Below are 16,276 nucleotides of genomic sequence, written 5' to 3'. Positions count from 1 at the left end.
CTTGAAAACAGACAAACTGATAGGACACACAAAACTTCTGAGCAATTGCAGTATGCTAGAGTTTAAAGAGAGGAATGTCACTGAAATCAATAGGGACCTAAGCACTGGAACACAATATTACACCAACTTGGAAGTTCAGAGTAGACATGCTGTTGAGAATAAGCAAGAGGTGGTGAAAATTGGTGGGCGGCTCTAAGGGGGAAAAAAAAATCTTATAAAACAGAGAGGAGTATTTCAGCATGTCTGTCTTTGTGTGTTAGAAACTACATGTTGGAACATGTGAGCCATGTTCCATAAGGAAGAAGGATTTATATGGGGAATCAAATGAAGACTAACTTATGCATTTTATTTCACAGGTGCCTGATTCACATTGTGGGAAAATGTATCAAACAAGGAGTGGTGTAAGAACACTACATGGAGAAGCAGCAGTTTGTTTCCCAGTTGGCCTTAAATCATAAAGCAGTCTCAAATTACTAAAGAAAAACCTGACCTTGATAAAGACAAAGCACATTTTCTAGACAGAACTCACAGGGGTATAATAGGAGCTCTGCAATTTTTGAGTCCAGAAAGGTTGCTACGGAATCCCCAAAGTACCAGTTATCCAAAAAGCCACGTCCATTTCAAATGCATAATTGGAGCTTCGCGGCACAGTCTTTCTAGCACACAGGTGTCAAGAAAACAATGCATACAGCTGAGCAGGCAGAGAAAGCAGAGGTATTAATTGCCTTATGGAAATCAAAACAGCTGGTTCTTTAAGCTGCTATAGTTTTAAAAAAAAAAAAGTGTGATTAAAGGCAGTCCATCCACACAGCGTGGAAGAAGTCTTTCAAGATGGTGTCACTTTATGATGAAACCTATAAGAAATTTATATGGAAACCAAATGGTTTTTTTTTTTTCAGAGTTTGAGTATGTGATTCCATCATATGCTAAAATCAGTGGAACTTTATTTAATAAACTTGTACTCAGAATCCAAAGGAGGAATGTAGAAAGAAATCTAAGATGGATGGAAAGCTCTCATATCAAAACCAACAACAATAAATAACAAAACATCAAAAAATCTTGAAGTACAGAGCATGCAAAGAAAAAGTGCATTGATGTGTTACTTAGTGAGTTCTGCACAGTGGAAATCAGATGCGTGTCAGAGAAGCCCCTTTTCAGGGCTATGGTTCCAGTACACATTGAATGTAAAATATCGGTTTTAGGTACAGGAAGACTAATACAAGCAGTACCTGCAAAAGTTGTGTGGATATTACCAGAAGCAGACAAAAATGCATAATGTGCAGGGGGGGTAGATGTGCACTACAGGACAGAGTTAAATTGATTTTATACAAATGCAGAGGTCCTTTCAGCTTTTGGTATGATTGAAAGGAACTTCAGAAGGCTTCTTTTATAATAAAGGGGAGGTAATGAAGACAGACAAAATCAGAGCGTGCATGTCAAGTTAGGGTAGACCTGGAAGAGCCTGTTTCCACGTGTGGTATTACATAATGTTGGCTGGTCACAGCTCAGTGCTGTAACAAATTATTTACTGTCTAAAGGGAGGGAGAAAACCTATCAACTGAGCCTTAAGACATAGTACAACCCTATCTGGCAGCATCTCTTGAAAAGATAAGCTTTCCCAGAAGTTAGTGAAGGACTTACTTCAATGTTAAGCACTTTATCCAACAACTGACTGTTCATAAAAACAATCAGAAAGATGTTGTGAAGATAACAAATTTGAGTCTTTCAATGAGATCTATAGAAGAGACAGACAGGATGGTTGGAAACCAAAAAGATGCTGTTGTAGTTTTTGATTTTCATGCCCCAGAGTTGTGGCAAACATGCACATTGTTTAATTACTGTAGTAATTTATCCTCTAATAACTGTCTTATTCTGCCTTGACACCATAAAAAGTTTGAGATCCTGTTATGTGTCATTAGGAGAAAATTTTCATGTGATTGTAGCCACAAAGTCTAATGATGAAAAATGGTATGTACGGATGGAGTCATCACAGAAATGTAGGACAGCGAAGACCAACTGTTCCTGCTCAGCTGGTTTGCTTACTGACTTGTTCATCTCAATGTATGGATGGAGTAGTAGGATGATCAACTTGCTTAAATCAACAGATACACAAAAAATCAAAATAAAAATAAAAAAAATCAAGGCGTAAACAAGATCTGTTCATTGTAGCAATGGCTCACATTTGTAAACCTAAGGGTTTCGTTGTAAAATAGGCTGTTAAATAGTTCTGGAACTTAATAGTTCAGTAATGCCTCTGCTAATAATTCTCTGTGAAATTGCAGATATTTGCATTAATTTTGCTTCCCTTTCCTCTCCTGAGACATAAAAATGCAAATTAAAAATCACACTTTTTCTAAATTCTAGAAATTTTTTGCCTTAATTTTGAGTTGGATTAACATAAAAGGTTATAAAATTATGATCACAGGTATGTGTACATTACATTAATACCAATGGCTGGCCCACTTTGGGAGATCTTTATGACATTTGAGGCACCAAAGAATTTTTTTCGCAGTTGCAGAAAAGTGATTTAAATGCATCATTCATATGTATTACATACACACTATATATAAATATTTACATATATAAATACATTAAAAATTTTTCAATGTAAGGGGGACCGTCTCAGCCAAATGCACTTTCACATTTTTCTTGCTTCAAATTACCAATTAGTTTTTAAGGACCCAATTACCATCTTGAATGTTCCTAGGTTCCCCTTTCTTTGCTTAACATTGCTAATCAGTTAAATTCGCTTAGGTATATTTGGAAAAAAAAATAATACAATTATAAAGTATTATGGCTTTAAAAATCTGAGAACTCATTGAATAAGATATGACAAATGTTTGTGTAAAGTCTTTTAAGTGTACCTTTAATCTTTGGTGCTTTTTACCTTTTCCTGGAGCTCCATGTATTTGAAGATGCTTTAAAAACATGATTAAGACTTGTGTTTTTTTCTTTTGGTTTAAAGTGTATAGATAAATGCATCTATGTACGTGCATAAACTGTGACCATAATTTTTTGTACCTGTATTAAACTCATTTTTGTTCGAAAATGCTTTTCTTGGACACCACCATTTGTTTATACCACGTGTTCAGAATACACACTTGAGAGATCTGAAAGACTGAGTTCTAACGTAGGTGAATATTAGGTCACCTAACACCTATCAGAAGAAATATGTTAAATTGATTTGAAGTAGGAAATGGGTTGTAACACTTTTATTTTCAGTACTGATTTTACTTCAAAAAAAAACACTGTGTTTTCTTTAAACTGTTCTTGAATACCTGTTGGTGTTCTCAGATACTTTTGATATAAAGCAACTTTAATTAGGAGCAGAAAGATACTTTAAATGTGTGTGGGATAATTCTACATGCTTTTTTAGCATTCTTTAGGATGTTGAGTATCCTATTACTAAGCCTGCAAGTTTTAGGGCTGAAAAAAGGTTCCAAGTCCAGAATTGAAAGGTTTTGCCCCAGGCATTAAGCATTGTGATATAACGGGAAATAATTCATCAGGCTATATCACTTTGATTCAATGAACGCTGAAGTACGTGTGTAATGTAAGCATGCAAATTCCTTAAAGTCACCTGAAGTTACACATGAACATGGGAGCTTTGCTGGATCAAAGTTTGTGCATTTCATTGCTGATAATTATGTTTTAATAATGTGCCTTCAGGTGGCTTTAACTTGGATTTAAACTTTCCTTTTAAGATTGTCTATTCTAACATGATTAGTTCACTGCAGAGATCATGCCAGTTCAAATTTTCAAAGAGTTGCCGCATTGTAGGCACCTTTCATGGAAAAAAATAAAAATTGAAAGTGGTCATATCTGTGGGGGAAAGGTCACTGGTACTTTGGTTATTTAGCCATATTCATTGAAACTATATAAATTGTATAGTTTGGATAATTTATAACATTAAACTTTGTGATTTTTAATATCACATTGAAGGTTCAGCTGTACTCATTTCTTTTGTTGTTTAACACCAGTGGTATGGACAAAAGACTCAAAGAGGGTGGTAGTGTTACTATTTTCTTAATTTATTTGGTACTGTATAACACCTTTCTGATTAAATGCAGCATATGCATTTTGGGACTCTGTTAATTTGTAAAAGCTGTTACAGGTTCAGCAAGAAAGGAGATTTGTGCTTCCTTGTTGAATGTTAAATTATTTTACTTTGCATTTTATATAAGAGTACAAATTAAAACTGAGCCATCAAACTGCAATAAATCAACAGTAGTGTTTCATTTTAAAAACTTTTTTGTACTGTACATAGGTTTGTTCAATAAAACATTGTCTTTGTTGTTGATAGAAATTGATCTTGTCCTTTGGGGAATCACTCTGGAAATGCTGCTGCAATGTTTTGAAGTTGTTGTGTAATGTGTGTGTAATTGCGTATCACCTGTTTGAAGCTGCTACGTCTCAATGTTCCAAGTGTGTAGGCATTGAGATTTTAAGAGACTGAAGTCTGTTCAAGAATATCCAACAATATCAAAGATGACCAAGGAAATTAAAATAGACTATTGGTTCTAGGAAGATTGGAACCTCTAAGTCACTATTTATTCAAATAAGTCTTCAAGAAGTCACAATATTACAAGTTCTTTAGAACCGGTAGTTGCTGAAGAGAGAAGCGCGTCTGTGAGGGAGAGGATGAGGTGATTTTGGTCATCAGTCTGAAATGCATGTTGCTGCAGAAAAAGCTTCAATCAGTGGTTGAACCTTATGAGACTCTAGGTAACCCACTTCTTGTAATCGACTGGGCCTGATCACCTTCAAAAAGGTTTGCTTATTTAGTCACCAAGTGCATTAGGAACAGGATTTAACTCGTGCATATAAGTAATTTGCAGGCATTGTGCATTGTCTGCATGATGTACTCCCGACAGTACATCCCGGCAGTCTGATTGATTCCCGACAGAGGGAATCAATCAGACTGCGTAGGCAAATGGGAGCCTGTTGAGTAATTGGCCTATGAGCTCAGGGAAGGAGGGGTGGTTTTTGGTTTCTGACCTGGTGGGAGAGGGGTCACCCACTTAGTGTGTGTTCATGTGCATGTAGAGAGTAGTGTAAGGTTGGCATGACAGATGGAAGTAGTAAAGCATGGAAGGAATATATTAAAGCTTGCAAGGGAAATTGGTGGTGGTCAAAGAAAGCTGTGGACCAGTGTTCATTTTATTTTTTATTATTTTATTTTATTTTTTTATGGTGTTGAGGGGAGAACATTCTCTCTTGGTGGACAGTGGCTTCAGAATGCTGCTGGGGAGGGTTCCTCCCTCAGCTGTTGTGCCAGTGCAAAGATCTCTCTGCTTCTAGTTGTCTGTTTTTCTCCATCATCAAATGCTTAAAATCCTTCAGCAACTCTGTGCTACGTGCACCAAGTGCCTCTTGGGAAGGCTGCTCGCTGTGAGTGTGGAGAGCTGAGCCTCAGCTGCTGCTGTTCTGAGCTTGTTTGCGTCTGGTAACACTGCTGCTAACGGGGATGGTAACTTCTGGTGTGATGCACGCCTTCCTGTTGCTCTGTTGTCTCCTTCATTGAATGCTGTGGTCCAAAGATAAAGGCAGCCTAATCACTTTTCCTTCAGCTTCAGCAGTGTTCAGAACTGTCCTCTGGAAGCGCTGGCTTGTTTATTATTCACTGTCCCGTAAATTCCTCGTGGGTTTTGGTCTCAGATTATGACTGTCCTCTGCAAAATGGTGACTTCTGTGTAATCTTGACTGTAAACTTGCTTTAATTTTCTATGTTGTCTAATCTTGACACGGTCCTTGCCAAAAAACAAACAAACAAACAAAAAAAAGCAAAGTTTGGCATAAGGGCGAGGGTTCTCAAACCCAGTGGCATGTGCACATTGCAGGCGAAACGTTTATCGAAATGGGAACGTATATACCATGTACACAAATTCCTTGCCGCGTCTGTTAGCGTACCGGCTGTTACTGGATTTTGTTTTAATGCCTTGGGCACGGTGTTATTTGGGCAGGAAGGAGTTACCGGGTACCGCCGGGCGGAACTCAAGCGCCAGCCGTCGTTTCCCCCCGGCGCCTTGCGGCCGACGGCCGGGGCGGTGCTGGGGGACCGCGTGTGGCGCCGTACCGGAAGCGGCCGTTGCTAGGGCCCGCCGTCGCTAAGGGCCCGAGCCGGGCGGCGGCGGCTGGGCTTGGGCCTGGTGCGGGCCGGGCCGAGCCATGGCCGCGGCGGGGCTGAGCGAGCGGGAGCAGGCCGGGTGCCGCCAGCTGCTCGAGCTGCTCAGCACCGAGGAGCTGCTGGCGCTGACGGACACCATCACCAACCGCCTGGTCCACCCGGAGAGCCGCCAAGGTGCCGCAGCCCCTTCCCGGGCCGGGGGCGGAGGGGGGGGGGGGAGGAGCTGGGTGGCGGCCCCCAGCCCCCAGCCCCCGGCCCCCAGCCCCCGGCCCCCAGCCCCCCGCTCCCCTCCGGCCGGCCGCTTCGGGCCCGGCCCCACCTGGTCTGGGTGCGCCTCGGAGCCTGGCGTTCAGGTCTCGTTCGTGAAAGTGAAACCTCGGTGTGCTCGGCTGAGGGCTGCGCAGTCTGTTGGTTTCCATCAATCCTCAGGAGCCCAGAGGGAACCTCCTTTTCACAAACAATGCTGCGTTATCTAAAAAGCCGTGAACTTATGGTACTGGAATTGTTGTGCAGTGTGTGAGAAATCAGAGGTTACCTCTCTGCATTTCTGACAAATTTCTGTTCTCAGGGAATATTTGAATACTGGCACATTGTTCAAAATAGCAATGTTTTCTGGCCAGGTCACCCAACTACCCGTTTGATGCGGAAATTAAGATTCAAATTCCATATGCAGAAGAGCAACAAAAGATTTGTCTGTTTCTTCTTTCTTTGGGTAGTCCTGCCTTCAAGAAGATAGGTAGATGGCTTATTGTAAAATATTCCAGAGCTCTTCAAATGGAGAATGAAATTAAACTTAGCTTCCACTGGTGAAGTTGCTGTATGGCAGCTGGAAGGCCGAAATAGTTTCATGTTACAATCAGATCCACTAAATTTGGAAGGAGGACTAGTTGTGTCTGTGGAATTATGGGTGAAATGCATTGCGTGCAAGAATCCTTATACTTCTGGAGGCACTTGGAGTTTCTACAGAGCTTGAAAATCTCAACCTACTTGAGGAATATTCATAATTTCATTTGGAAGAAAAAGCTGCATCCTTTTCATCAAACTCAGATAACGTGGGGTTCCAAACAATCCTTGCTTCTGGTAATAGAGATTATAAGGTAGCTAGCTCTTCAGTAAAAACACCACTTGTTCTTAAACATGTTTGGAAGGCTTCAGGTGTTTACTGTGTCTCATGTGACTTATATCTAGTTATTCCAGATTTCAGTTTACAAATGAATTTATAACCATTTGCATTTCACTTAGGGTTGTGTTTTGTTAGGAGGTGCTGGTCAGGAGCATAAGAAATAGCAGATGTTTGTAGTTTATTGGTGAGAAAAGTAACCGTTAACTTTGTTTTCTTCACTTGCAGAAGCCATTAGTGCCATTTTGGTTTACAGCCAAAGTGTAGAAGAACTTTTGAAACGAAGAAAAGTCTATCGAGAAACAATTTTTAAGTATTTGGCAGTACAGGGAATTGCAGTGCCTCCTTCCTCTGAGAAACATCAACTCATTGCTTATGTAAAGCAGTACTGGGATGGGAAGCTCCCGTCAAACGGCTCAGAGTCAGGGGAGAGAAAAACACACGCAGAGGTGAGTGATACTTGCTGAAAGACCCGTGGATGCTCAGCTTGGCTTTTGCAGAATAACTAGTGTAAATGCTCTAACCTATGTCCAGAGGGAGGCTCTTCACATGTGTTTTATGAAGATGCTGAATCTCTTTTCTTGTTTATTTTTAATTATACTATTTAATGGTGTCTGTGCAAGCACATAGCTTGCAGAGCAGAGTCTTCTGCTCCATCTTGCAAAGTGTAAATTTGAACTCTATGTGAAGTCTTCACACTTTTAATTTTTAAATTGTACTGGAATAGGGAGTATTGACAGGTAATTCTGTGGATTCGAGGACCACTGAAAACAATGTAAATGGTATGAAAGCCCTGCTAGTTTTCAGTGTGGTGGATGTTGTCAGAAATTTGATGATGGGCCTAGGGTTTTCAGTCTTTACCAGCCACACCGGGTATTGGCAGTACTATCAGTGAGGCGCATCCCAGTGCGGAGCAAAGAGGCGCTAGAGTAGATTGTTGGGTGAAAGGTCTGTCAGTGGGGTCTAAAATGCTGTGGGGAAGGGAACAGAGAGAAAACGGCGTTTTTGGAAGGGCCCTTGGTTTGTTTCTAGAGACAGTGCAATCAAAATAGCTCTGTCTGTAAGCTGTGCTCCTGATGTCTTGCAGTTAATAGGGCGCAGAATAAATTTTTGAGGATTTTCATGTCATTGAAATGTGAAGCCTGTAGTAGCACCAGTTCCATGTCATTTTTTACTTGATCTTTGTAACACTTAATGTTGTGAAACTAAGTATGTTTGGGCTATTACAGGTTATTTCGAAGCTCAAAATAATGACGTGCAGCAAAATTGCTGCGGTGTAATGAACTTTGAGCGTTCTATTATTCCTGGATCTTTACCATCAAGTTCTAAATAGCCTTGCTCTTTCAGCTATTGTATACCAGAGACATAATGGGCAACAGCCCCACCATCTGGACTGCTGGAGCTCTGTAGCTGCTGATAATTTAATGCAGCTCTCTCTTTCTCAGGGATTAACTGATTAAAATTATGTTTTAGCTGAGAATTGCTTTTAAAACAATATTTTGTGGGCATGTTTGGAAAAAAAATGCTCTTGCAAGAACACTTTCCAATTACTCACCAATGGTGAAGTTTTGTGATTGAAGGTAAGCAAATTAAATTCTTCTAAGTAAGTACTTATAGACAGCTGTTTTAAATTCTTTTTAATTTACTAAATTAAATTAAATGTTTAAATTCAGCTGTTTTACTTATCATATACATCTTACTTTGTCTTTGTTTTCTCTTAATTCATGCGGTCTTCACCATTTTGAAGACACGGGTAGCAGGAACCTACACAACAGAATTAGGAATTAATTAAAGTTTGCTTTTTAACAATTACAGAATTTCTGTAGAGGAGTCTCCAAACTTTTCATACTTAATTCTAGGAACAGGTTTTGATCAGAACAACTGTACATTTAGTTTTTGTTCAAAAATCTTTTCACCTTAAAATTCGAGGCCATGTGTCTTTACACTGGAAAGTTTCAGTGATTTTTCTTAAGTAAAAAATGATTGCTATTGTAAACAAACAAACAAGCAAAAAACAGAGGATAGGTGAACTACTTATATGTAGGAATTAAATGGACCAAGAAGACTGTACTTGAGCACCTGATTCCTTTCTTTGTTACAGTGACGCTTCCTTTGGAGAGAAGTATCTTCTCAACCAAATATGTTTTTATAACTGACTTAAAAACCTTTCTTAAATATTTAATTGCAAAGCAATTAGTTTCCTGACAGTTTATGCCTAATTTTTGCTGTTCCTCTACATGGGGCTGTAGAAATACCAGGAAGGACTGCAACTTGTTTTAGCTTGATCCATAATAGTGTTTAAAAAATACATAATGCAGTGCATATTTATTGATATAACTCTTGGACTGATTTGCCACCCTCTTTTATATGGATTTAATAACATGATCATTGGTTGCTAACGGATACTTGTTTATGATACTTGCCATGCATTTGGCTTTAAAATTTTTTACCCATCACTCTTGGTTGAGTTCTGGTCTTCTTGTATATGCTGAAGGCTACAAATGTCATCTTTTGGATGATTACGGTAGTTTTACTGCCATACAGTAAATGCTAAATTCAGGCACATGATCTGGTGAGAAAGTTCTGGAATGCATCGATTGTATCGATTGCATATTTTCTTAGCGTATTGTGCTGTCATGGTTGAAATACCCCACGAATCAGAAGTATTCTGTCAGTTTCAGGTGTTAGGTGGCTGATTCAAAAGGTGATTTCCATGTAAGTACTTTTTGTTCTTATCAGCTGTAGGAAGGTGCAGAGAAGGCCACAATTTGCAAGCTTAAGAGGTAGGAAAAAAGAAGAGACTGAAGGCAAGATAAAAGAGGGAAAAAAAAAAAAAGCGTATTTGCTAATTTACGGGCACTTTATATTGAATTGGTATCCTTTAATATGAGATTAACTTTTAAGCATGGCTCTGTATCCTTCTTTTTCTGTAACTTCTTTTGGAAACATGAAGGCCAGTGTACTTTTTAGCCAGAAGATTTTTCTCGCGGTGTGAGAATTCGCGTCTCACAGAAATTGTTTAAAAATACTTTCCCTGCCAAAGGGGGAGAACCAGGATTTCCTTCTTAGATTATAAATTGCAGACCAAGACAAAACTGAAGGACTGTTCTAACTGAATTTCAAAGAACCTACCCCGATTCTCTAGTTGTTAGGTAATTATGATCTTTAAAATACAATGAGATTTTACTGCATTTTTTTCTCCTTTCCATCTCAGAACATTTGAAGGAGACATAGAATGTTTAAAAGAAGAATTAAATGAATTTTAGGCTATTCTAACTGATGAACTCACACGTTAAGACTAAATATTCTAAGAAAAAAATGTTCTTGATTGCAGAGTCAAGAAAAGAGGTCGAAGTCACCACAAGATGATGTTCATCATCTAGGAGAAGAATTCTGCCAATGGTTCTTTGAACTCCTGAATTCTCAACATCCTTTGGGAGTTAAATCTGAAGAAAAATGGGGACCACAGCATTTCTGGGAGGATGCCAAACTGAAGTTCTGTTACAACACGTTAGAAAAAAACATGGAAGAATATGTTGGTGCAGAAATGGTGAGCCTTCGTCTGCTCTCATTAGTGAAAGAAGAATATATTCTGTTCAACCCCAATTTGAATGCTAATGGACTGAAATGTGTCATGTCTCGGCATGGCTTAGTACTGGTAGCAGTGGCTGGTACGGTACATAGAGGCAACGTTTGTTTGGGCATCTTTGAACAAATTTTTGGACTCATTAGCTGTCCAATCCAGGGAAATACCTGGAAAATAAAAATTGTAAATCTTAAAATCATTGGACAGAATGCTCTGGAGCCTGGAGTGCAGATTGAAAAACCCTCCATAAAATATGAGTCAAACCAACTGCAGGAGCTGTATGATGGGAAAGAACTGGCTGTGTTTGAACCTCATAAATTCTGAGCAGCTCTTCCACAACTGAGGGACTGGTGGGAAGGGGGGGAAGTGAACAGCACTTGTTGTGCATGGTTGAATATTGAAATGATTGCAGCCATGCGATGTTGTCTCTTTCTTGAGTCAGATTTGCCAAATGACAAACAGAGATAAAGAGTCTGAAGTACTTATACAGGTTCTGCTTTCGGGCACCTTTCCAACAGCCAACAAACTTTTCAAAACATTACTTGAGATTACTTTAGATTACTACTCACTAAAGTTAGGAGTGAAATTACTTTGGTTATTCTTGCTTACAGAACATGGGTTACATTTGAATATGGGAAGGCTGCGGTGTATAATGAACTGGATGACCTGGAGCTCACAAGCTGTAGGTTGCTTCTTCTCAGGAAACAAGTTTAAACTCCTCCTGAGTTGTAACAGAAAGTCATTGCTGCTGGCTTTTTGAAATTGGACCCGGTGAATGTCTAAATGGACTTCTGAAAGTCCCGAGAAAACCATCTGCTCTTTTGGAAGTTTTTGAAGGGAACAGGCAAAATAATGTGAATGAACATTTCTGCCTTTTATGTTCTGAATGTGGTTTCTTCACTAACCAGTAGTAGTAATTTAATGGGACGATGCAGGGAAGTTAGCATTGTTTAATTCTGTTCTGTTTAGGTTAATAGCTTTCCTTTCTCGTACTTTACAATTCCAACTTGGAGATGGTTTTCTAGGAATCCATTTCTAGCACTGACTCTCTTGGATCAAATAGTTGATTCCATGACTTAAAACAGCACTGTCTGAACCAAATGCTGTGATAATTATTTTGTATATGCATATAACAGAGATTCTAATATAATAATAGTGATTTTTGTATATTTTCTCAAAATAGGAGCTTTGTCTACTTCTGGATGCTTTATTACCTTGACTAGAAGTCAGTCTGTTAACAGTGGGAATTTACAACAAGAGGTGATATAAAATAAATAAATAATCCAGATACCACTTCCTAGCATTAATAATTAGCATTGTGGAACTTGACTGCTTTTTACAGGTTGTTTTTTTTTATTTATTATTATTATAAGTTATTACTGTTGAAACCAGATAAAACATCCTTCTCTAACATTTCGCTTGGATTGTTTGGGAATTTTGTTTTAATTTTGTAGCTTCACCTGTACAAGTAGTGAAAAGGGAAATGTTCCCCGTAACATGGGAAGAGTTCTTTGTTTTTTTCTGACAAACACATCAAGACAAATGGTAAAATTCTTTGTGGATGAGGAGGGAAACAAAAAGGTTCAGGTACATGATATACCAAGAAGTACCCCAAACTGATTTTTACAAACAATCTGATTCTAAAACTCTCTTCAGCAAACACACAAACAAAAACTAAAATGATTTCTAAGCAAAGGTTCAAATACTCTGTTGGAATGTGCATTCTCTAAATACGGTTGTGGTATGACTTCTTTAGCTACTAATTAATAATAAATAAACAACAACCTACATTTAAAATATCAGAAGAAGCAGTTGCCTCGTGTGTTAAGAATTACATTCCTTTTAAGATGAGGACAGAAGCCTGCCTAAGGGCTTAACTGGGCACTTTTTCAACATTTAGCATGCAGATCTGTGATTAAACAACGTTTTGCCTTTTGCAGAAGTGCCATTTGTAACTGGCACTGTAACCACTACTCAATGTAGTTGCGTTAAATACGAACACAATTAAGGGTGTAGTATTCATTATTCCTGCAAGCTGATGTGGTGTGAACTGTCCCCTTCCTCTTTTCAGCTGTGTCCTTGCATCCTTGTATCAGCATTAATGACAGTGCTAACTGAACAAGAGGGAGTGGGGACTGATCCCAGGGAACACTAACATCCTCAGAAACTCTTCCAGCTGATCAGCTCCATAACAAGGCTGGCCACGTGAGTGCTAGTGCCAGCACAAGGAACAGAGATGAGAATTTCCTTTTGTGGTGCCACCCTGAACTTCTCTGGAATTAAACAAGTGATCAAACACCAGTCTTAGTTGATTCTTACATTCAAAATGTTCATTCTTGGTTACTTTGAAGTAATGAATGTGAGGAGAATTGTGCTCAAACAGCTTTTTACTAAAGGTTGTTGCTAATGAATTTTTTCTTACTCTTTCAGTTCTCCTACCCAAAGGATGCAAAAAATTTTTGTTATGCTGTTACCGTCATGTGACCACTGTCTATAAATTCCTGTTGTGTTATGGAGTGGAGTAGGTGCTGTGTAATTCACTGGTGAGACCTCTTGGTGCTATTGCTGCTCTTCTGGTGTTGATCAGGCTGCTAAGAACTCATGTAAGTGACAACTAGACAGCAGCGGTTATACCAGGTTGCTGCCCTAAAATGCTTAGACCAGTTCAGTGCCTGCCCTTCTCAGCCTCACCACCTCAGGTCATAGGGCAGATGGAGAGGTGATGCTGCATTTACTCCTTCAGGTTTTGTGTGTGTAGAAGCATGTTTGTTTCATGCCCCAGGAGACTTCTCAGGTCATGGTTGTGCTGCTGCACAGCAGGATGTTTCAGGTACTTTTCTGTTCTGATTATTGCTTACATTCGTGTCCTTAGTGAGAGTTCAGAATTCTTTTTAAGCGTAGAATACCACTAACTGAAGGGTAAATTTGAGCAGCTACTTTTACTTTAACCTGGACTTAAAGGAAAAAGTTAGGACTTGTGTAAATGAAGTACAGCTGAAAAAATGTACTTGAAATATTTAACTAGGTGATTTTGTCTCGTGCTCTAGATGCTGTTGTTCAGTGAAGAAGTAACCTTTACAGCTGGTTTGCCTTTGGGAGCCAGTGACCATTTTAATTGCATTTAGAAGAATCAGAAAAACGTAAATGAAGCTTTTTTAAAATTGTATTCATCAGTTTTCCCGGTTATCACTATTTAGTCAAGGCTTGAGAAATGTTTTGTAACATTTTCTTACGTCTATCACTATGACTTAAGCTGAAATGCTGTTGAATTTACATTTTCTAGATCTGTCTCTGAACAGTGATGTGATAGTAGGCAAAACACTGACTTGCAACAAAGCATGCAAAACTTGCTGGATTATATAATTGTTCAACAGTGGAAATCATAGCTGTCTGTTGTAATCAGCCACACCTGACTGATCTAGTATTTTTGTCTCTAAAGTAGGAAGCTTGCTTGTTAAACCTGTGTATGAGCAGAACCTCTGTGATTACGCAGACCTGACTGCAGGTTATGCTGTATAGGTTTGGCTGTGTTTACTCTCCTTATACAGAAAGAAGAAAGGTAAAACACAAGGAGACCTTATGCAGAGTATCAAACAAGTTTTGACTTCTGTCGGTGATCTAAATACCATGGGCAGGAACACCTCCCACTAGACCAGGTTGCCCAAGGGACCATAAAACCTGGCCATAAAAAGATAAGAAGTTCAAATATAGCCCTGCTATAGGTGGTGAGGGGAAGCAGGTGTTTGAAGGACAACTCAGCTGCTGAGTTGTTTGACCAGATTATCTGTTCTGTTTTTTTTTTTTTTTTTTTTTTTTCAGAAAAGGCTGTAGGAACCTATCTTAATGTAGTACATCTTGTAGGCATGGATTTAATGCTTTTCAAATAATATGAATTTGACTTTATTAGTAACCTTTTCAGTGACATTTTTGGCAGTTGGGACACTTAATAAAATCAAGTGCTGAGTTTTGTGGTCTATAGTTGAAAACTGATTTAGGACAAATTATATAATTGTCTAGTGAGACCAACAGATCTAAAGATGGTGATGGAGTGGTAGGTCAAATGTGTATCCTACTGAGTGATGTGCTGCTCTAACTGGTGGCAGAAGATATTTTAATGTAAATTTAAATTTTAATTTAAAGAAAAAGTGAAAGAAGATTGCAGCCGCAGAACGATATGGTTGCCGAGTGCTATAGGCTTACCCTGTCTGTATGTTTTATTAGATGCGGAGGTCTAACATTTCATATGATGTGCAAATGTAGCTGCCTTGCCAGCATGACATTGCTGGGAACTGCAGTGTTTACCTGTACCAGTCTTCAGGCATCACCTGCTGCAATTTTTTTTTAGCTTGTGACTGATTTCTTGATCTTGTCAAACTGAACTGAGGCAGACAGGTTTGACTGTTATGTATGAAGAACGAGAGGAGAAGAATGCTTGCTTGAAATACGTATTTTTCTCTGCTTCCCAATTATTTTGGACAAATTGCACACACTTTTGACAAATCGGGTTTAAAAAGTCAGGTATATTTATTAGAGTGGAATCTACAGATGGGGAAGTAATGCCATGTTCTTGTTAGTTATTTCCTCTAATGCATGCTCATATTTGAAATTCAGTGTTGAGTACTGCAGGAGTACGAGTGGCCTGAGTAGCTAAATAAAGCATTCCAGGTGAGGAGCTTTAGTATTTCTTTATTCTGCTTTTACTTTATTTTATTCTATTCTAATTGTCTTCATTCTGGACACAAATTTTCCATGTTTCTCTGTCACAACACCCTTCTGATTCTTTTTTGCATCACTTGCTGTTTCTTGCAGTCCCTTATCTATCTTGATAGTTGGTGCCTTATCCCGTGTTTGAGAAGGGTGAATTCTGCAAGGCAGTCAGGCTCTCTAAAAAGAGAAATAAAGGCCTTCAGTAAAGAGGGAACAAATGTCACAGGACTTCAGCTCATGCTATACACTTCAGTATTGAAAAGATTTTTTTAGTGACTTACTGCAGCTTGGAAGTTTCTTTTTCAGAAAACCAAGCAGAAATCCCAAGTTAAACATATTGTTTCTCACACAGCTTGAAATCAACAGGAGCTGCTGTAAACAAATATTTTCTCAAAATAAATTTAATTCTGAAGTGCCAGGCTCTAGCTTTGAGTCTGATGTACTCAGCAACCCAGAACATATGGATATCCTACATTCATGTTGACTTTCAGCTTGTGACGGACATACGTTAAAGGCTCTCTCTGCAAAGGTTAATTAGCATGTGTTACCTAAGTAAACCTGTTTTGGGCAGTGTTGCCAGTCAATTGCAAAGAATCCTCTTTTTCTTACTCGTTCTCAGCTGTTGGTACTAGAAAGGAGTGACCTCTTGTAACCAAGTGTAGGGTTAAACAGTGCTCTGATCATCCCTGACCTAGCTCCGGGCGTGATTTAGTCGGGCTCCTCTCAGCAGGCATAA

The 16,276-nt window shown here is 39.0% G+C and overlaps 2 protein-coding genes across 6 annotated transcripts in view; both read left to right on the top strand.

Moving 5' to 3' along the window:
* The window catches only part of ZNF654 (zinc finger protein 654), a 130,506-nt gene that overhangs the window by 31,183 nt on the left and 83,047 nt on the right, over positions 1-16,276 (top strand). For 4 of the 5 annotated variants that reach the window (XM_068692989.1, XM_068693001.1, XM_068692990.1 and 1 more), the window contains one exon: positions 357-3,053. In XM_068692989.1, the coding sequence (XP_068549090.1) occupies positions 357-364 (8 nt within the window). In that variant the 3' untranslated portion in view covers positions 365-3,053. Of the gene's footprint in view, positions 1-356; positions 3,054-16,276 lie in introns of those variants that run through there. The other variant, XR_011099762.1, reaches the window with a different exon arrangement.
* C1H3orf38 (chromosome 1 C3orf38 homolog) lies at positions 6,026-12,632 on the top strand. The gene is made up of 3 exons (XM_068693013.1): positions 6,026-6,301; positions 7,476-7,696; positions 10,582-12,632. The coding sequence occupies exons 1-3, from the start codon at positions 6,169-6,171 to the stop codon at positions 11,155-11,157; spliced, it is 930 nt and encodes a 309-aa protein (XP_068549114.1). The 5' UTR covers positions 6,026-6,168; the 3' UTR covers positions 11,158-12,632.

Source organism: Anas acuta, chromosome 1 (assembly GCF_963932015.1).
Source record: "Anas acuta chromosome 1, bAnaAcu1.1, whole genome shotgun sequence".
Classification (NCBI taxonomy): Eukaryota; Metazoa; Chordata; class Aves; order Anseriformes; family Anatidae; genus Anas; species Anas acuta.
Note: the sequence above shows the minus strand (reverse complement) of the source record. Positions and strands in the feature narration are given on the sequence as shown.